This window comes from Bufo gargarizans, chromosome 5 (genome assembly GCF_014858855.1).
Source record: "Bufo gargarizans isolate SCDJY-AF-19 chromosome 5, ASM1485885v1, whole genome shotgun sequence".
Classification (NCBI taxonomy): domain Eukaryota; kingdom Metazoa; phylum Chordata; class Amphibia; order Anura; family Bufonidae; genus Bufo; species Bufo gargarizans.
In genome coordinates, this window is record NC_058084.1 from 453227615 (window position 1) to 453250012 (window position 22398).

Here is a 22398-nt window from a genome sequence, read left to right on the forward strand (position 1 = left end):
CATTAAAATATTAAAAATTATAGGACTCGCTATTAAAATTTATAGGTCTCGCTATCGCTATTAAAATTTATAGGGCTCGCTATTAAAATTTATAGGGCTCGCTATTAAAATTTATAGGGCTCGCTATTAAAATTTATAGGGCTCGCTATTAAAATTTATAGGGCTCGCTATTAAAATTTATAGGGCTCGCTATTAAAATTTATAGGGCTCGCTATTAAAATTTATAGGGCTCGCTATTAAAATTTATAGGGCTCGCTATTATTTATAGGTCAAGCCATTAAAATATTAAAATTTATAGGGCTCGCTATTAAAATTTATAGGGCTCGCTATTAAAATTTATAGGGCTCGCTATTAAAATTTATAGGGCTCGCTATTATTTATAGGTCAAGCCATTAAAATATTAAAAATTATAGGACTCGCTATTAAAATTTATAGGTCTCGCTATCGCTATTAAAATTTATAGGACTCGCTATTAAAATTTATCGTGTTTGATATTAAAATGTATAATGCATGATATTTTAATATAATAGTATTAAAAATCAAAACGATGACAAATATAATTTGGTTAAAAAGCTTTATTCATTTTCCTTATTTACAACATCCCCGTAGGGACAGACACGTTTGACTGTAATTATAACATCGTATACATAACCGTTTCATGCGTTTTGTTACAAATGATCGCACAATACGGTCATTTTTTCTAAAATCGTTAGTGAACATTTTTAACACATTTTCAAAAGAGCTCCCTTTAGCGAGGCATTGCAAGATATAGATACAGTAATGGCCGCAGACCGTACTAACGGCGTCTTGTATTTGTCTGTTTTGGTACCTTATAGTCTTAGAATTTTTATATAAAAACTGCATAAACTCGCCCGGAAATATTTCATTTTCGGGGGATAAACCATAACTATCAAAAAAAATAGATATATCATTCGGGTATAATATAATTAAAATCCAATGCTTCCCCCGCTGATACGAATTATCCGTATTTACAATGTAGGCCGCGGGCCTGTCGATGATCTTACCCCCCGGTAATAAATCACACGGGAATACACCTTTAAATATGCGCCTGGCGTTAATATCAGCTTTAATAACACATGCAATTTCATAATTATTCATGTCTATTGAAAATCATATAATACCTCACGACGATTATTTATTTCAATAATATTTTCATGAACTGAATATACAATCATATTAATTGTGTTCGCAATCGGCTCGGCAAATCTAATTTCAGCTCGCAGATTGCCAGTTTTTACTAGAGAGAAATGACCGCCGGGCTCCTGATCCGGCGATAAATCAAAAGCGAACAAAGTGTAACCGTTCAAAAACTCGTGTCGATCGACTGATAAAGCGTTGTCGGCCTTGTGTTTCCCCGAAATATGTACTAGTGACATATATTCACGAACAGCTGACTCGTCTTGGAAGTTAGGTTGAAAAGGTTTTGCAGGTATCTGTTGACCATCCAAATATAAGGCTGCATAATTCACATTATAGTGGTTGAAGCACAAAGGGTTTCTTTGGTAACTCCCGGAAAATGATTCGTTATCCACAAACGCTAGTATTACTGTTTTTGGTAGGTTGCCGAGGAAAAGATTCTCGTGGTTACATATGCGAGTACCGGCGGGGACGCTATACACTTTAAGCGACGCCCGATCGATCGAGTACTTTGCGTTAGCGGTTAACAGAGCACGACTGTGACCGATTCTTACAGCGGGCGATACTTGTACTCTTTTGACAAACAGGGAAGCGTGCTGTATCTGTACTTTAAAATGTGCCGCCTCGGCCGACATAAGGCAGAAAGTGTCTTTGTTTCTTGTCAATTTTATCTTTAGATCTAAACCGTTCAGTATTAACTTTGGTTGATTAAATATATCGGCGTAAATGGGGCCCATTAATTCAACACTCCTAGAGCGGGCTGAATACTTTGCTCTCTTGCTGAAGCCGTCATTACGCCCGTCGAGAACCCGGTCATCATGATGTCCCGCTGTGTCTTTATAGAATAAACCGGCTGTAAACTGGGACGCTAAAGTTTGTGAATTATAATTTATTAGGGACTCTATATACGCTCTATACGTATAAAGGTTGTCGCTTCTTGAAATCAACGTGTCGCCGAGCGTTATATCCAGCTGATTAAAAAGACTCGCTATAGGGTAGTTAATAAGTGCAACGCGGGATCCTTCCGGTATGGGGGTGTTGTCAGGACTAACGATTTTGCAAACGACGTGTAACAATGTGTTATTAAGGTCGTAATAATATTCACCGCTGCCCGTGATGTAGAATTCCAAAGGTGCATTGTCAGTTATTGCAGCGATTGGCTGCACCTCTACATAAAGCGATTTTTCAATGCTTGTTTGGGTAGGTGGTATTTGAAAGATATCCAACTCTGATTTGGCGTACTCGGCGGAGGCGTCATGCACGAAAGCCATAGCGTCTAACTAGAAGATGTCACTCGGTGAGCGACTTCTTGTTTTCTGGCGGCGACGTCTCTTAGGTTGTGCTACTTTATTCATAAAAGATGGTAAGACAAAGGCCGCTCGTTCACGTTTTCTTTTACGCGTTTTTTTACGTATTTGAACGACACCAGAGCCCTCCTGGTTCTGCGCCGACCTATTTACACGATCCATAAAGGCGGTCGAAGCCGTAGTAACAACGTCTTTAGCGATGTTACGGGCGGCTGTTTTCACATGTGGTTTTGCAAGCTCCAAACCTCTCTTAAATAGGGGAACGACACGGCGGAACAGACCCCGAAATAACCCGGCGAGTCCAGAACCATGCATGAATTCAGTACCGTGGAAGCCGTCCAAGCCATGACCGGCTTGCGTTATGTAATAATGCGTATAAGCGTCCGGGTCACCGTACACTCTCTGGGACAACATTTTAGTGCGTCGTCACCGCGCGCGGTCTAAAGTGTAATCGCACAATAGTCTTACCGTATTTGAATTTAACAGGTTTAGCCTGATCCGTCAGTATCGATATTGTAACCGTGTCAAAATGATGTTTACAAACAGGTATATAGTCCGGCCGGTGATACTTTTGGGTGACGATATCACCATTCTTGCCGCCTAACTCGACAGTTCTTAAAAGTTGTACGTAACTATCCCCAACAAGTTGATGTTGGACGATATCGGTACATACAAACAATGTATAAAAACCGGCTTTAATATCGGCATTAATTTTTTTCTCTTTTGATGAAACTAGAGCAAGCCCCTTTATACCACCAACATGATGTTCTAAAACAGGTAATCCGGGTCCTTTGTAGCGGAGAGTGATGTGCTCGGTGTCGACATTCTTGAGCGGCGGAGCTTTCGAATACCCCGTAAGCCCCAAAATATTCCCCAACTTCACACAAGGCATGAACTTGTATGCTGGTGAATTCAGTACATAAACGGTTCTGTCAATATCATCGTATCTTAGACGCAATTGATCGGGAGGTATTTTTATAGATTCAAGCTTGCTATTAATGGCTTTGATGAGATCTTGCATATTGGAGTAATAACCCGATTTAACAAAAAGTTCGCTGATCGTCTCGTCGCGCTGGGCGACGTAGAATACACCATCTCCGGGGCCAAAGGTTTCCCACGTATGTGGATACTGAATCTCCACTAAAGCTACTTCGTAAGGGCTGCGAAGATGCACCGCTTTTGCTAACTTAGTGGTGTAATCGGCGATGCTGTTTTCGGGATAAAGTTTGGCGGAGGCGTTGCAAGGCAGCGTGATAAAAAACGATCCGTCCTCCATAGTTTACAGACGCATCAACTGTTTTTCAGGCACCCAAGAGTTAAACTTGTCAGGGTAACCTATCCACTTTACAAAACACAACGTTTTACCCCGAACTTTCTTCTTTTTCAGTATTTTGTCTATCCTGTAAACGCGTCGCTTGTCGAGAGTTACTTTTTGGACTTCTTCCGGGTAGAACGAGCCTTCAATGAGCTCATCGGACAGGTCTTTCAGCTTATAAAGGGGTCTGAGGCCCCTAGTGTTTACAGCATGAATTTGAAATATCTCGTCCGTATAGGTTTGTTCATACCCCTTTGTAAAAACACCCTTATAACGAACAATTCTGACATGGTCACCTATTTTTAATACCTGTTTAACTTTTTTAATAGTATCGTAACACCCGTAGATATTTTTCCAAACGGTTAAAGAGTTCTCTTTTGACACATCGATGGGGCGCCGCCTTATAGTTCTGTGGTATGTGTGGTTATAACTATACACCAAGTCTTGCAACTTGTCGATGTACCTGTACGTGTTTTGTTCTCTAAGATAGCGCCACATTTTAGTTTTCAGCGTTCTATTAAAACGCTCGACCAACGCTGCCTTAACAGCGTTTGTAGTTAAAAAATGATGTATTTTATAGGTTTCACAAAGATGCCGCATAGGTTTGTTTATAAACTCACGGCCCCGATCAGTCTGTAGCTTTTGGGGGGTTCGGCCGCTTAACTTAAATATCTGCTCAAAAGCGGTAGCCACGGTCGCCCCGGACTTATTTGAAAGGCCCGACACCCAGGCATATTTAGATAGAATATCAACGACCGTCAGCAGGTATTTTACACCATTATTTTCTTTCGAAAAATCCATCATCGACACAAGATCTGCCTGCCATTGCGCATCTATGTCAGACACCATAACCTTGTTTCTTGTAAAGTTTTTTTTAACAGGTTTGTATAATGTGTAAGTATCCTCGTTACTCAACCAGTTTTTGACAGTCTTTTCTTATTCCAAATTTCCGTACTTCTCAGAATAAGGCGTCATAAGAGCCGACAGCTTTTGGCGTGTAGTACTGTTTTCGCAATATTTTGCTTTTTGCAGGCATTTTAGCTGTGTTTTAAACAGCGTCTACTCAACAACACGTCCTAACTGTTTATACAATTTTAAATAATCAAGCTATTATATTTATTGTAAAAAGAAAAAACTGAATACATTTTTATTTTAAACAGTTTATGTATAGTAAATAAACATTATAAGACATTACACACAAATACATTTTATATACAGGCACAGTAAAAATGTATGTAAAACAAATAAAAGTATTATAACATGTTTAATACAAACAAAATTTATATACAATCGCCAAAGTAAGAAAATTTACAACGTTAACCAAGCAGCTTGCAACAAGGGAGGTGGCCTCTTTTTAGGTAGTAATGACCCACGCGGCGATACAGTAGGAGCACTTAATAACCCCGGGGGTGTAAAAGGGCTTTGAGCCACGTCAAAGGGCTCACTCAGCGACCGCTTTTTCAAATTATCGAAAAGTTCTCTTGTTCTTGTGTTACCGATAACCGTTGACGGGGCGTTCAGCTGTGCGATAGTCTCCATAAAATAGTCCCAACCGTTAGGTTTAATATTAGGCAAGCCGTGACTCTGGGTAGCCGTTCGAATCAGGTCAATAATGTTGGATCCGGGTACCGTTTGTTCTTTGTAAATGAACTCACCCATAGCGTTCCAGCACGGCTTATTACCAGAGCGGTACAGTTTACTTAACAATAGTTCGGCATTTTTTCTATAACGTGTGTTAATACTGTCAAGTATCTCGTTATTATCTGTGCTGCTTGAGGCTGCATTTGACAATTGTTGTTGATCGGTTTGCGGCTGTGTAATCAGGGTTATACCAGACATTTCTTTACCGGACTGTTTGTTGAGCATTAAGTACCTCTGTAACACAACTGTGTAGCTCTTAATTTTTTCATCATCTGAAAGGTCATTTCTGTGTAGTATTTCGCTAATCTCAGCATCTAAGCGCCGTATGGCTGTTTGGCGTATATCTGTTGCATCTACGGAGGTATTTTTAAGCCGGTCCATTTCATTTTTGGAAACCAGGAACATTTTCTCTGCATACTGCATTATGAACCACCGGCGGTATTAGCTATCAGGCTAGTGATTAAAGGTATGGCAAAGCCGAGCAAAGCTCCTATAAAACCGCCGCTCTGGCTCACAATGCAGTATGCAGAGAAAATGTTCCTGGTTTCCAAAAATGAAATGGACCGGCTTAAAAATACCTCCGTAGATGCAACAGATATACGCCAAACAGCCATACGGCGCTTAGATGCTGAGATTAGCGAAATACTACACAGAAATGACCTTTCAGATGATGAAAAAATTAAGAGCTACACAGTTGTGTTACAGAGGTACTTAATGCTCAACAAACAGTCCGGTAAAGAAATGTCTGGTATAACCCTGATTACACAGCCGCAAACCGATCAACAACAATTGTCAAATGCAGCCTCAAGCAGCACAGATAATAACGAGATACTTGACAGTATTAACACACGTTATAGAAAAAATGCCGAACTATTGTTAAGTAAACTGTACCGCTCTGGTAATAAGCCGTGCTGGAACGCTATGGGTGAGTTCATTTACAAAGAACAAACGGTACCCGGATCCAACATTATTGACCTGATTCGAACGGCTACCCAGAGTCATGGGCTGCCTAATATTAAACCTAACGGTTGGGACTATTTTATGGAGACTATCGCACAGCTGAACGCCCCGTCAACGGTTATCGGTAACACAAGAACAAGAGAACTTTTCGATAATTTGAAAAAGCGGTCGCTGAGTGAGCCCTTTGACGTGGCTCGAAGCCCTTTTACACCCCCGGGGTTATTAAGTGCTCCTACTGTATCGCCGCGTGGGTCATTACTACCTAAAAAGAGGCCACCTCCCTTGTTGCAAGCTGCTTGGTTAACGTTGTAAATTTTCTTACTTTGGCGATTGTATATAAATTTTGTTTGTATTAAACATGTTATAATACTTTTATTTGTTTTACATACATTTTTACTGTGCCTGTATATAAAATGTATTTGTGTGTAATGTCTTATAATGTTTATTTACTATACATAAACTGTTTAAAATAAAAATGTATTCAGTTTTTTCTTTTTACAATAAATATAATAGCTTGATTATTTAAAATTGTATAAACAGTTAGGACGTGTTGTTGAGTAGACGCTGTTTAAAACACAGCTAAAATGCCTGCAAAAAGCAAAATATTGCGAAAACAGTACTACACGCCAAAAGCTGTCGGCTCTTATGACGCCTTATTCTGAGAAGTACGGAAATTTGGAATAAGAAAAGACTGTCAAAAACTGGTTGAGTAACGAGGATACTTACACATTATACAAACCTGTTAAAAAAAACTTTACAAGAAACAAGGTTATGGTGTCTGACATAGATGCGCAATGGCAGGCAGATCTTGTGTCGATGATGGATTTTTCGAAAGAAAATAATGGTGTAAAATACCTGCTGACGGTCGTTGATATTCTATCTAAATATGCCTGGGTGTCGGGCCTTTCAAATAAGTCCGGGGCGACCGTGGCTACCGCTTTTGAGCAGATATTTAAGTTAAGCGGCCGAACCCCCCAAAAGCTACAGACTGATCGGGGCCGTGAGTTTATAAACAAACCTATGCGGCATCTTTGTGAAACCTATAAAATACATCATTTTTTAACTACAAACGCTGTTAAGGCAGCGTTGGTCGAGCGTTTTAATAGAACGCTGAAAACTAAAATGTGGCGCTATCTTAGAGAACAAAACACGTACAGGTACATCGACAAGTTGCAAGACTTGGTGTATAGTTATAACCACACATACCACAGAACTATAAGGCGGCGCCCCATCGATGTGTCAAAAGAGAACTCTTTAACCGTTTGGAAAAATATCTACGGGTGTTACGATACTATTAAAAAAGTTAAACAGGTATTAAAAATAGGTGACCATGTCAGAATTGTTCGTTATAAGGGTGTTTTTACAAAGGGGTATGAACAAACCTATACGGACGAGATATTTCAAATTCATGCTGTAAACACTAGGGGCCTCAGACCCCTTTATAAGCTGAAAGACCTGTCCGATGAGCTCATTGAAGGCTCGTTCTACCCGGAAGAAGTCCAAAAAGTAACTCTCGACAAGCGACGCGTTTACAGGATAGACAAAATACTGAAAAAGAAGAAAGTTCGGGGTAAAACGTTGTGTTTTGTAAAGTGGATAGGTTACCCTGACAAGTTTAACTCTTGGGTGCCTGAAAAACAGTTGATGCGTCTGTAAACTATGGAGGACGGATCGTTTTTTATCACGCTGCCTTGCAACGCCTCCGCCAAACTTTATCCCGAAAACAGCATCGCCGATTACACCACTAAGTTAGCAAAAGCGGTGCATCTTCGCAGCCCTTACGAAGTAGCTTTAGTGGAGATTCAGTATCCACATACGTGGGAAACCTTTGGCCCCGGAGATGGTGTATTCTACGTCGCCCAGCGCGACGAGACGATCAGCGAACTTTTTGTTAAATCGGGTTATTACTCCAATATGCAAGATCTCATCAAAGCCATTAATAGCAAGCTTGAATCTATAAAAATACCTCCCGATCAATTGCGTCTAAGATACGATGATATTGACAGAACCGTTTATGTACTGAATTCACCAGCATACAAGTTCATGCCTTGTGTGAAGTTGGGGAATATTTTGGGGCTGACGGGGTATTCGAAAGCTCCGCCGCTCAAGAATGTCGACACCGAGCACATCACTCTCCGCTACAAAGGACCCGGATTACCTGTTTTAGAACATCATGTTGGTGGTATAAAGGGGCTTGCTCTAGTTTCATCAAAAGAGAAAAAAATTAATGCCGATATTAAAGCCGGTTTTTATACATTGTTTGTATGTACCGATATCGTCCAACATCAACTTGTTGGGGATAGTTACGTACAACTTTTAAGAACTGTCGAGTTAGGCGGCAAGAATGGTGATATCGTCACGCAAAAGTATCACCGGCCGGACTATATACCTGTTTGTAAACATCATTTTGACACGGTTACAATATCGATACTGACGGATCAGGCTAAACCTGTTAAATTCAAATACGGTAAGACTATTGTGCGATTACACTTTAGACCGCGCGCGGTGACGACGCACTAAAATGTTGTCCCAGAGAGTGTACGGTGACCCGGACGCTTATACGCATTATTACATAACGCAAGCCGGTCATGGCTTGGACGGCTTCCACGGTACTGAATTCATGCATGGTTCTGGACTCGCCGGGTTATTTCGGGGTCTGTTCCGCCGTGTCGTTCCCCTATTTAAGAGAGGTTTGGAGCTTGCAAAACCACATGTGAAAACAGCCACCCGTAACATCGCTAAAGACGTTGTTACTACGGCTTCGACCGCCTTTATGGATCGTGTAAATAGGTCGGCGCAGAACCAGGAGGGCTCTGGTGTCGTTCAAATACGTAAAAAAACGCGTAAAAGAAAACGTGAACGAGCGGCCTTTGTCTTACCATCTTTTATGAATAAAGTAGCACAACCTAAGAGACGTCGCCGCCAGAAAACAAGAAGTCGCTCACCGAGTGACATCTTCTAGTTAGACGCTATGGCTTTCGTGCATGACGCCTCCGCCGAGTACGCCAAATCAGAGTTGGATATCTTTCAAATACCACCTACCCAAACAAGCATTGAAAAATCGCTTTATGTAGAGGTGCAGCCAATCGCTGCAATAACTGACAATGCACCTTTGGAATTCTACATCACGGGCAGCGGTGAATATTATTACGACCTTAATAACACATTGTTACACGTCGTTTGCAAAATCGTTAGTCCTGACAACACCCCCATACCGGAAGGATCCCGCGTTGCACTTATTAACTACCCTATAGCGAGTCTTTTTAATCAGCTGGATATAACGCTCGGCGACACGTTGATTTCAAGAAGCGACAACCTTTATACGTATAGAGCGTATATAGAGTCCCTAATAAATTATAATTCACAAACTTTAGCGTCCCAGTTTACAGCCGGTTTATTCTATAAAGACACAGCGGGACATCATGATGACCGGGTTCTCGACGGGCGTAATGACGGCTTCAGCAAGAGAGCAAAGTATTCAGCCCGCTCTAGGAGTGTTGAATTAATGGGCCCCATTTACGCCGATATATTTAATCAACCAAAGTTAATACTGAACGGTTTAGATCTAAAGATAAAATTGACAAGAAACAAAGACACTTTCTGCCTTATGTCGGCCGAGGCGGCACATTTTAAAGTACAGATACAGCACGCTTCCCTGTTTGTCAAAAGAGTACAAGTATCGCCCGCTGTAAGAATCGGTCACAGTCGTGCTCTGTTAACCGCTAACGCAAAGTACTCGATCGATCGGGCGTCGCTTAAAGTGTATAGCGTCCCCGCCGGTACTCGCATATGTAACCACGAGAATCTTTTCCTCGGCAACCTACCAAAAACAGTAATACTAGCGTTTGTGGATAACGAATCATTTTCCGGGAGTTACCAAAGAAACCCTTTGTGCTTCAACCACTATAATGTGAATTATGCAGCCTTATATTTGGATGGTCAACAGATACCTGCAAAACCTTTTCAACCTAACTTCCAAGACGAGTCAGCTGTTCGTGAATATATGTCACTAGTACATATTTCGGGGAAACACAAGGCCGACAACGCTTTATCAGTCGATCGACACGAGTTTTTGAACGGTTACACTTTGTTCGCTTTTGATTTATCGCCGGATCAGGAGCCCGGCGGTCATTTCTCTCTAGTAAAAACTGGCAATCTGCGAGCTGAAATTAGATTTGCCGAGCCGATTGCGAACACAATTAATATGATTGTATATTCAGTTCATGAAAATATTATTGAAATAAATAATCGTCGTGAGGTATTATATGATTTTCAATAGACATGAATAATTATGAAATTGCATGTGTTATTAAAGCTGATATTAACGCCAGGCGCATATTTAAAGGTGTATTCCCGTGTGATTTATTACCGGGGGGTAAGATCATCGACAGGCCCGCGGCCTACATTGTAAATACGGATAATTCGTATCAGCGGGGGAAGCATTGGATTTTAATTATATTATACCCGAATGATATATCTATTTTTTTTGATAGTTATGGTTTATCCCCCGAAAATGAAATATTTCCGGGCGAGTTTATGCAGTTTTTATATAAAAATTCTAAGACTATAAGGTACCAAAACAGACAAATACAAGACGCCGTTAGTACGGTCTGCGGCCATTACTGTATCTATATCTTGCAATGCCTCGCTAAAGGGAGCTCTTTTGAAAATGTGTTAAAAATGTTCACTAACGATTTTAGAAAAAATGACCGTATTGTGCGATCATTTGTAACAAAACGCATGAAACGGTTATGTATACGATGTTATAATTACAGTCAAACGTGTCTGTCCCTACGGGGATGTTGTAAATAAGGAAAATGAATAAAGCTTTTTAACCAAATTATATTTGTCATCGTTTTGATTTTTAATACTATTATATTAAAATATCATGCATTATACATTTTAATATCAAACACGATAAATTTTAATAGCGAGTCCTATAAATTTTAATAGCGATAGCGAGACCTATAAATTTTAATAGCGAGTCCTATAATTTTTAATATTTTAATGGCTTGACCTATAAATAATAGCGAGCCCTATAAATTTTAATAGCGAGCCCTATAAATTTTAATAGCGAGCCCTATAAATTTTAATATTTTAATGGCTTGACCTATAAATAATAGCGAGCCCTATAAATTTTAATAGCGAGCCCTATAAATTTTAATAGCGAGCCCTATAAATTTTAATAGCGAGCCCTATAAATTTTAATAGCGAGCCCTATAAATTTTAATAGCGAGCCCTATAAATTTTGATAGCGAGACCTATAAATTTTAATAGCGAGTCCTATAATTTTTAATATTTTAATGGCTTGACCTATAAATAATAGCGAGCCCTATAAATTTTAATAGCGAGCCCTATAAATTTTAATAGCGAGCCCTATAAATTTTAATAGCGAGCCCTATAAATTTTAATATTTTAATGGCTTGACCTATAAATAATAGCGAGCCCTATAAATTTTAATAGCGAGCCCTATAAATTTTAATAGCGAGCCCTATAAATTTTAATATTTTAATATCAAATTGATATCAAGCTATATAAAAAGGGGGCGTGTAAAAGGGGCGTGGTACCTGTCACTTTGACGAAACATCTCTACTCTTACTACTTATATATATATATATATATATATATACACACACACACACACACACAGGTGAAACTCAAAAAAATTTGAATATTGTGCAAAAAGGTCACTTATTTTAGTAATACAACTTAAAAGGTGAAACTAATATATGAGATAGACTCATTACATGCAAAGCGAGATATTTCAAGCCTTTATTTGTTATAATTTTGATGATTATGGCTTACAGCTTATGAAAACCCCAAATTCACAATCTTAGAAAATTAGAATATTACATGAAATCAATAAAAAAAAGGATGTTAAAAACAAAAATGTAGGACCTCTGAAAAGTCTAATCATGCATTTGTACTCAGTACTTGGTTTGGGCCCCTCAATGAGTTTCACCTGTGTGTATATACAGTTGTGTTCAAAATAATAGCAGTGTGTTTAAAAAAGTAAATAAAAAGGTCAAAATCCTTCCAATAGCTTTTATTTCCATACACATAAATGCATTGGGAACGCTACACATTATATTACAAATCAAAACATGAAGAAAAATATATAAAATTTGTGTTGTTCCTCTAAATTTTTTTAAGAAAAAAGTGAATATTAGACTGTTCAAAAAAAACAGCAGTGTTTGTATTCTTCTTTACAAACTCAAACATTTACTATATAAACTTAAAAATTTCTGAAGATTTTCTTTCCTTTGAATCACTTCACTAATATTTAGTTGTATAACCGCTGTTTCAGAGAGATGCTCTACATCTGTGTTGCTCGGAGTCACCACCTTCTGCCCCTGTGAACAGGTATCCAGCCCAGGATGATCGGACTACATTCCACAGTTTTTCTCTATTTCTTGGTTCTGCCTCAGAAACTGCATTTTTGATGTCACCCCACAAGTTTTCTATTGGATTAAGATCCGGGGATTGGGCCGACCGCTCCATAACGTCAATCTTGTTTGTCTGGAACCAAGTTGTTGCACGTTTACTGGTGTGTTTGGGGTCGTTGTCTTGTTGGCACGCCCATTTCAAGGGTATTTCCTCTTCAGCATAAGGCAGCATGACCTCTTCAAGTATTCTGATGGATTCAAACTGATCCATGATCCCTGGTCTGCGATAAATAGGCCCAACACCGTAGTATGAGAGACATCCCCATATCATGATGCTTGCCCACCATGCTTCACTGTCTTCACAGTGTCCTGTGGCTGGAATTCAGTGTTTGGGGGTCGTCTGACAAACTGTCTCAGGCCACTAGACCCGAAAGGAACAATCTTACTTTCATCAGTCCACAAAATGTTGCGCCATTTCATTTTAAGCCAGTCAATGTGCTCTTTGGCAGATTGTAACCTCTTCAGCACATGTAATTTTTTCCAACAGTGGGACTTTGTGGGGGCTTCTTGCAGATAGCTTGGCTTCACATAGGCGTCTTCTAATTGTAACAGGACTCACAGGTAACTTTACACCTTCTTTCATCTTCCTGGAGCTGATTGTTGGCTGAGTCCTTGCCATTTTGGCTATTCTTCTATCCATTTGAATGGTAGTTTTTCGCTTTCTTCCACGTCTTTCAGGTTTTGGTTGCCACTTTAAAGCATTTGCGATCATTTTAGCTGAGCAGCCTATCATTTTCTGCACTTCTTTATATGTTTTCTCCTCTCCAATCAACTTTTTAAGCAAGGTACGCTGTTCTTCTGAACAATGTCTAAAACAACCCATTTCCCTCAGAATTTCAGAGAGAAATGCACTGTAACCAGCATGTACAACATTTGCTGCCTTCCTTCCTTAAATAAGGGCAATAATTGCCTTCTGTTTTTTATAGAAGTAACGACCTCACTCATTGAACTACACACTGCTATTATTTTGAACATGTCCCAGTTTCAATAAGTGACTGAATTACAGAGAATCATCAGCATCATGACTGTTGGGTTTCTATTACTCCACTACATCTGCTAGTAAATTATTTGCCATGTAGAAATATCATTTCTACCAAAAACAGTGATTGATCAGGTTAGTGATGTCTGACTATTATTTGAAAACAACCATATATATATATATATATATATATATATATATATATATATATATACATATATACACACACACACACACATATACACACACACAGGTGAAACTCGAAAAATTTGAATATTGTGCAAAGTTCATTTATTTCAGTAATGCAACTTAAAAGGTGAAACTAACATAAGAGATAGACTCATTACATGCAATGCGAGATAGGTCCCCTTTGCTCAGGGGGTATGGATTAATTAGATGACTAGAGTCTGACACTTTGAGCCTAGAATATTGAACCTTTTCACAAAATTCTCCCTTGTCTGCTTTCTGTGCAATCTCAAAAGATGGTGGCGAAGGAAGGGAACGGGGTTTAGACTGAAGACATGGCAGACTTTTGAAAGGCTATGTACACCATTGGAGCAATTTTTATTATTATTGCATTGTACTTATTTTGAGCTAAAAATCTTTTTTTTAAATTGGTCTTTATAGACAATATGGAACCCTTTTTTCTGTACAGAGCTGAGATGCTCTACTAGCTGCCTGTGGATTTTCTCTCTTTTCAGTCAGTTGGGTAGCTGATGGGCTCCTTATCTCTGCTCTCTTACCTTATAAACACTCATTATAGCTCAATCCTTATCTTACTGATAAGAATGTAGCTTAAGTGTTTATGAACGTTTAGTAGTTTAAAGATAAGGTAAATTAGATGACTGGCACAAAGTGAAAGCAACCGTCACTCAGCTAGAAAAACAGTTAAAGGGGTTGTCTTTGGCTACTTTCACACTTGCGTTCGGAGCGGATCCGTCTGGTGTCTGCACAGACGGATCCGCACCTATAATGCAAACGCTTAGATCCGTTCAGAACGGATCAGTTTGCATTACCATGAAAAAAAAAATATATATATATTTTTTATTATTATTATTTTTTTGTTCATGATAGTGCAAACGGATCTGTTTTGACTTTACATAGAAAGTCAATAGGGGACGGATCCGTTTGAAAATTGAGCCATACTGTGTCAACTTCAAACGGATCCGTCCCCATTGACTTACATTGTAAGTCTGGACGGATCCGTTTGCCTCTGCACGGCCAGGCGGACACCCGAACGCTGCAAGCAGCGTTCAGGTGTCCGCCTGCTGAGCGGAGGACAAACAATGCCAGACTGATGCATTCTGAGCGGATCCGAATCCACTCAGAATGCATTAGGGCTGGACGGATCCGTTCGGGGCCGCTTGTGAGAGCCTTCAAACGGAACTCACAAGCGGAGCCCCGAACGCAAGTGTGAAAGTAGCCTTACTTCTGCAAATAGCATTTATTATGTAGATAAAGGCAATATAAACCACTTACTAATGTATTGTTATTCTCCACATTGCTTCCTTTGCTGGCTGGATTTATTTTCCATCACATTGTACATTGCTCGTTTCCATGGTTACGACCACCCTGCAATCCAGCAGTGGCAGCCATGCTTGCACACTATAGGAAAGAGCACCAGCCTATGTGTTCTTTCAGTCCTGACCACCAAAGAGGCCGGCACTTTTTCCTATAGTGTGCAAGCACGGCCACCAATGATGGACTGCAGGATTGTCATAACCATGGAAACAAGCAGTGTATAATGTGATGGGAAAATAAATCCAGCCGGCAAAGGGAGCAATATGGATAATAACAATACATTAGTAAGTAGCTTGTATTAACTTTCTCTACATGGCTCAATATTTTTAATAAAGGCCAATTAAAAATATATGATTTTTAGCCAAAAATGAGTGAAAAGCAATCATAAACAAAAATTGCCTCCAAAGGTGTACATGGCCTTTAAGGCCTCCGCCGGTTCCTTGAATGTGGACAATGCGCCATCTGAGTGAAAGACCTTCAGTATCGCTGTGTATAGTAAAGAGAAGCGTACTTGGTTTTTGTTAAACACAGAGCAGATGGGTGTAAACCTCTTCTCAAACGTGTCACCTTGGCAGAAAAGTCTCCAAAGATCCTCCTTTTTTATAGGCCCGCAATATGGCGGCATATCAGAGTAATTGAGGTATTTCACCATCACCTCCCGAGGTCTTTCAAGGTGGGAGGAAGCCACGAGAGGCCTGGTCTGTCGATGAGTAATGTCTGAAACTAGGCCTTGTCCCACTCTATGGGCTCTCTCCACTTTATGGCGATCCGGCAATCCCAGAGCCACCGGCAGCTCCACCTCACAGATCTTTTGCCAGTATGGTCTCCGGGAGCCCCACAATGCATAGACTGCTACACCGGGAGTGGTTTTCGAGATTCTCGAGTTTTTCCCATAACCTGGTACTTTCTGGAGATTTGTGGTTGCAATCTCATTATCAGCTTCTACCGCTGCCACTCTGGCCTGTAGATCATCTAGGCGTGCCACGTGTTGAGACACTTCGGATTGCAGGGCCACAAAAGATTGGGTTACCGTGGAAGACAACGCCTCCTGCAAGTCATGTAAGATGCGGGCTGCGACCTCCAGGGACAGCTGCTTATAATCTACCTATAGTTTGTAACCATTCACGTCTGGGCTCTCATGTTCCAGAATGGCCGGCGGCTCTGCTTCTCCGCTCTCCTCGAGGCACCATATTGTCTTCAGATGGCACATTGCCTGCTTGCGGGTAGGGGGGGGGGGGGTTCTGTTTATCTTGCTTCCCATTAATATCACAAAACGGTCCATAGACCAACAGATGGAAGTATTAGTCGTTTGATCTGACCTTTTCTGATGGTGAAAAGTTCAATTTGTAGGGGAGACCGTGCTTTGTTGAGCTACACAGGACGGAGCTCTCTTTACATACCTTCCATGCTGGCGCCAGAACCGGAAGTCTCGTATACACTTTTGTTTCATTTTATTTATTATTATTATGTTATAATCCTTTATTATCATGTTGTAGTTCAACTATCCTGTCTGATAAGACTGCTCCTAGGGTTACCCCAATCTAGCTCTAGTCCGATAGGGGCAATTATTACCAAGAAGCGTTACTAGGTGTCGCCAATCACTGATGTGGTGGCCTAAAAAAATAAATAAAATTCTGGGCGCTGTCTAAACAGCGATCTGCTGCCCAAAAGCAATTGTTCTGTGTAAGGACGTGCAATCGCTCGTCCCCATACAGAGATGACTGCTGCATGTAAATGCAGCTCTCACCTCCTCTGATGGACAGGCAATTATCGGGAAGGAACTGATCATTCCTAATAATTGTCTCCTGTGTAAAGGGGCCTTAGGGCACATCCTTGCTAAAAAGACATAAAGGGGGCTCATTTATTTAGACCAGCGTTTTAGATGCTGGTCTTAATAACCTCATGCAACGACGGTGGATCCGCCTGAATTATGAAGGGGTGCCGGCCTCTACATAACTTTCACCGCCGGTCTAAGACTCCATTCACACATCCGCAAGTCCATTTCGCATTTTGCGGAACGGAATTGCGGACCTATTCATTTCTATGGGCCGCACGACGGAATCCGCAATTCCGATACTGAAATTCCGATCCAGATCCGGAATTTCAGGACCCGCACTTCCGGGTCCGCAATTCCGATCCTGAAAAAAAATAGAACATGTCCTATTCTTGTGCGCAATAGCGGACAAGAATAGGGATATTCTATTAGTGCTGGCAATGTGCGGTCTGCAAAATGCGGAATGCACATTGCCACTGTCCGTGTTTTGCGGATCCGTGGATCTGCAAAACACACACGGATGTGTGAATGGAGCCTAAGTGTAAGACTTAAATTTTTATTATTTTTTATGCCCAAAACAGGCGCAGAAAATGATTAATGAGATGGGCCTGCCTGCCCGTCCCCTTCCCTGCCCACGTTTTTAAATCCGGCGTGAGTGGGGGAACAGTTGCAGATTGTGGCGCGAATAACCATTGTGCTGCAATCTTCGCCAGAAATACCAAAAAGAGTCCTAAGATAGTCTCAAGTTTCAGAGAGTCCTACACATTTATAGAATCAGCCATTTCCCTTACAAGCTCTATACTTCACAATATACTACTGTAAATGGGATATAGCTGCAATTAATAATGACAACCCCTGCTGGTCCAGTGTCTACACGGAGCATGCAGAGCTGCTTTTTGAGGTGCGTACAGTGTACAGCAGACACCCTCCAGCTGTCTGAAGAGAGCGGTTAGAAAAAGTGCTGGAGGACCAGCCCTGTCTGGAATTACACAGACAACCCATTGACTTCAATGGTCACTGTGTAATACTTAGTTTCACCAGTGGTGGCGCTGCAGGCAAACTGCCCAGTTTCTCCACTGATTGCTAGGAGTCACTTTGAGATCAGTTTACTGTCAAGGTATCCTTCCTACAAACAGAGACTGTCCACAGCGGAGTACTCCTTTAATTTTTTTATTTATTTTTTTATGCAATTTCTTCTCCTTCCAATAAATGTAGCTTATTATACATATTATCACTAAATGTGGGTGAAAACTGGCAGTTAACTGAACTGCAATAGATTAATGATGTAAATCTGAGGCGTCCTGTGCTGATGTCACCAGTTGCTAGGAGACGCCAGCGTTGGATCCTACCTGCTGACAAACCCCTTTTATGCGTTTGTTCCGCTTTTATATCTCGTGCATTGTCTATTATTCCTTTGACTGCTGAAATAGAAAATAAAATGAAGCAGCCGCGGGATGCTGATTTATTTGGTCACGGCGTCAAACTTACCTATTCACAGAAGAGTATAATTCAGTTTGACCTGATGTTTGCCAATTACTCGTACATTACTGCCCAGGGGCGGCACACGTTAGCAGTAGGAAGTCCGTGCGTATTTCCATATATCCAGAACTCCATGCTTTACTATACGTCTTGTCTCAGCAACGTCCACATTCATTAAGAAAAATGGATCACCTTTGCAAATAGCCCGGATTACAAAAAAATTAATCCTAGCATTTTGTGCCTACAGCTCCTACGCAGGCTTATGTTTTCCATGGACAGACTAAAAACTGTGTTGTCTCGTCCTACAGTCATACCTTCATCCATCTGTGCTCTACTGCTTGGTAACCTACCAAATGTATGCTAGTAAGAAGTAGGAGGCGGATGGATTGGGAAAGTGAATGCAGGATCAGACTACACAGGGTTTGTTTGTAGTCTGTTAGCATGGAGATACATACACTGCTGTACATAAAAAAGAAGCACTGCAACCACCAGGACAGGTACAGAAAACAGAGCATGCCAATGCAATCACCTGTACACTTATCAGCACAAGCAGGGGCTCTTGGACAGGTCTGATGCCACATATCCTGCCCGGAAGACTACGTGGGGACAGTTATCAAACAAGCACAGAAGGAAAGAAGGAGGATCTTATTCCGGCACTGCCTCAAGGGATGCCCATGCATCATTTCTATGAATGTAGATTCCCAAATGCATAGGTAGGTTTCGAGTAGGGCCTGCCTGACTGACAAACAACCTTGGCGCTGGTAGGCGGGCACAGATATGTTTTGATCAATATATATTGGCTGAGAGTCTCAGATTTTGTTTTGCAACTATTGTGTTAGTGCATTATTTTCTGTGATTTTTTTAAATAAAATTTGCCATGCACCTCCGCATACCACTTATCATATCGTGCAGGGTGTTTTTTTGTGCAATTTTTGTTTAGTCTCTAGTAAACATTTGAAGGAATGGCACCTTCAAGTGTGAATGCGCTTCTTTTTTATCTTGGGAGTAGCATTTTTGGGCACCTTTGCCCTACCTATCTCACAGGAGACCTTGATTAGCCTATGGGTACATATAGCTATACGTGCTCCTCCTCTCATTGGTTGCTTGGTGCACACAGAGTTGACTAGGAGCAGTACACTATATGTGTAGGGTCTGTTCTCCTGAGTAGAGTAGGACCTGCCCGAGTGAGACCACCTTGGCGCTGGTAGGTGGGCACAGATGTGTTTTGATCAAAATATATTGGCTGAGAGTCTCAGATTTTATCATATCAGAGTGAGGGCTTAGTCCATATATAATGTTTGCATCTATTGTGCAATTATTTTAATCGATTTTGCTCAAGACTCTTAGCAAGCTTATTTTTTCATTTTGGATTCATGGGAGTAATAAAAATATTTTTTAAAAAAGGGTGTGAAGTGTGAATAGCCTTTAAAAATGCTTGAGTTTTTTCAGACTTTTATAATATAAAATTTCATATATCACAGGTACACATTTATATATAATACGTATTAGTATATTGTTGCTTGTCTACTGCAGATAAGGAAACAGCTGAATGAGCATGCTCATAATTTTGTTATCGCTCATTTAGGGTCCATTTACATGTCTGCATAATGGGTCCGCATCCGTTCCGCAATTTTGCGGAACGGGTGTGGACCCATTCATTTTCAAAGGGGTCGCAAAAAATGCGGACAGCACACCGCGTGGTGTCTGCATCGGCACTTCCGTTCTGCGGCCCCTGCAAAAATTAGAACATGTCCTATTCTTGTCTGCAGCCACGGACTAGAATAGGCATTTCTATTATAGCGCCGGCCATATGCGGTCCCGCAAAATGCAGAACGCACATGGCAGATGTCCGTGTTTTGCGGATTGACATGTAAATGGACCCTAACTTATATCTCCTGTGTAAGGTCCCCTGTTCTAGGGACCGACAGGGATCTCACTGGTCAGATCTGATCAATCAGAACCCTATGACAGGTACTATGAAATGTAAGTATACAACAGATCTCACATGTTGGAACTGGATCTTCAGCTTCTGGCTTTGCTCCGTAAGCTCCAGGAATTCTCTCATGATGTCATCTTTCTCCTTCCGCGCCTGCTGGAGATTGGTGGTGAGCTGGGTGATGATCCCGTCTCTCTGCTTTATGGCAGTTTCAAATTCCTGAAGCTGGAAAGTAAAAATATAACCAAAACAAAGAATAAATGGGTGATTTTTTTAAATAAAATAAGCAGCACAAACCTTATGGTACATTCACATTTAGTAATTTGTCTTAGCCGGACAACGCCAAATCCTCATTCACTGTAACAGGATCTGAAGGGTCTCCGGCATAAATGCCAGCAATCTTCTGGAAAAGTGGAATTTTTTAACGGCACACTGCCGGCATTTATGCCGGAAACCCACCAGATCCAGTTATAGTGAATGGGGATTCAGCGGTACCTGGCTCTGCCGGATACGGTAACTCCAATGGGTCTGCTCATCTGCAGGAACAGACTTCCCTAACTGATGTATGAATCTTGGTGTTCTTTTAGATTTCAATTCTATCAGGTCACAACATAATCTATTAAGACAATGAAAGAAGTAAATTTTGCAGGTCATTCATTATGTAATGAACAGTGATGTCATCGGCAGGTAGATTGTCCAAGAGTCAATGTATTGACTCTTGGGCTGTAGGTATTTTATGGCGGGCATCTGAGGGATACGTCTGGAATTTCTAGCCCTTTCTAAGCATAATATACTGTATTTTTGACTAGAGTCCAACGACTTACAGGTCTTGTCTGAGATTGGGTCTGGTACTGCAGCTAAGCTCTGTTGTACAGAATGGGGGCTGAACTGTAACACCACAAACCACCTGTGGACGGGGCGGGGGCACTCTTTTTTAGAATGAGCAGCCATGGTTTTCCAATCCAGTACAACCCCTGGAATGACAATCTGTTGTGAGTGGGACATAAGCTCTCTCAGCCGGTCAGCGAATCATGTTATGCACTCCATGACTCCTGTGTCTGAGGAGTCGTGGAATACACAATGCATTTTGTTACATTACAGCCTTGTGCTAAAATAAAATAAAAGTTCCAGTTTTTCCCCATCATTCTGCACTAAATACTCCATAACGAGAAAGTGAGAACAGAATGTTCAAAATCTTTGCTAATAATTATTGAAAAGGAAAAACTAAAATCTTGTATTGACGTAAGTATTCACACCCTTTACTCAGTGATTCCAGCCTCCAGTCTTCTTGGGGATGATGCCACAAGGTTTGCCCACCTGGATTTGGGGATTTCCTGTCATTCTCTTCTGCAGATCCTCTCAAGCTCTGTCAGGTCGGATGGGGACCATTGGTGGACAGCCATTGTCGGGTTTCTCCAGTCCAGAGATGTTCGATTGGGCTCAAGTCAGGGCTCTGGCTGGGCCACTCAAGGACATTCACAGAGTTGTCCCCAAGCCGCTCCTGTGTTGTCTTGGCTGTGTCCATTGTCTGGTTGGAAGGTGAACCTTCGGCCCAGTCTGAGGTCCAGAGCACTGTGGATCAGGTTTTCGCTAAGAATATATCTCTGTTATTTGCTCCATTCAGCTTTCTCTCAACCCTGACCAGTCTCCCTGTCCCGGCCACTGAAAAAGACCTCCACAGCATGATACTGCCACCACCGTTGCTTTGCTGTAGGGATGGTATTAGGCATGTGATGGAAAGTGCCTGGTTTCATCCAGACATGACACTTAAAGGCCATGAACACCTTTGGAGTCAAATTTTTTTTTATGACTGCATTTAACTTATTTTTGACAAAAAATATCATATTTTCAATTGGCCTTTATTAAAAATATTGAGCTTTTC

At 41.0% G+C, this 22398-nt stretch overlaps 1 protein-coding gene across 1 annotated transcript in view; it reads right to left on the bottom strand.

Moving 5' to 3' along the window:
* LOC122939516 (A-kinase anchor protein 9-like) overlaps window positions 1-22398 on the bottom strand; it is an 83916-nt gene that overhangs the window by 10269 nt on the left and 51249 nt on the right. Inside the window, exon 6 of the mRNA XM_044295583.1 lies at window positions 20586-20741. Within this exon, the coding sequence (XP_044151518.1) occupies window positions 20586-20741 (156 nt within the window). The remainder of the gene's footprint in view (window positions 1-20585; window positions 20742-22398) is intronic.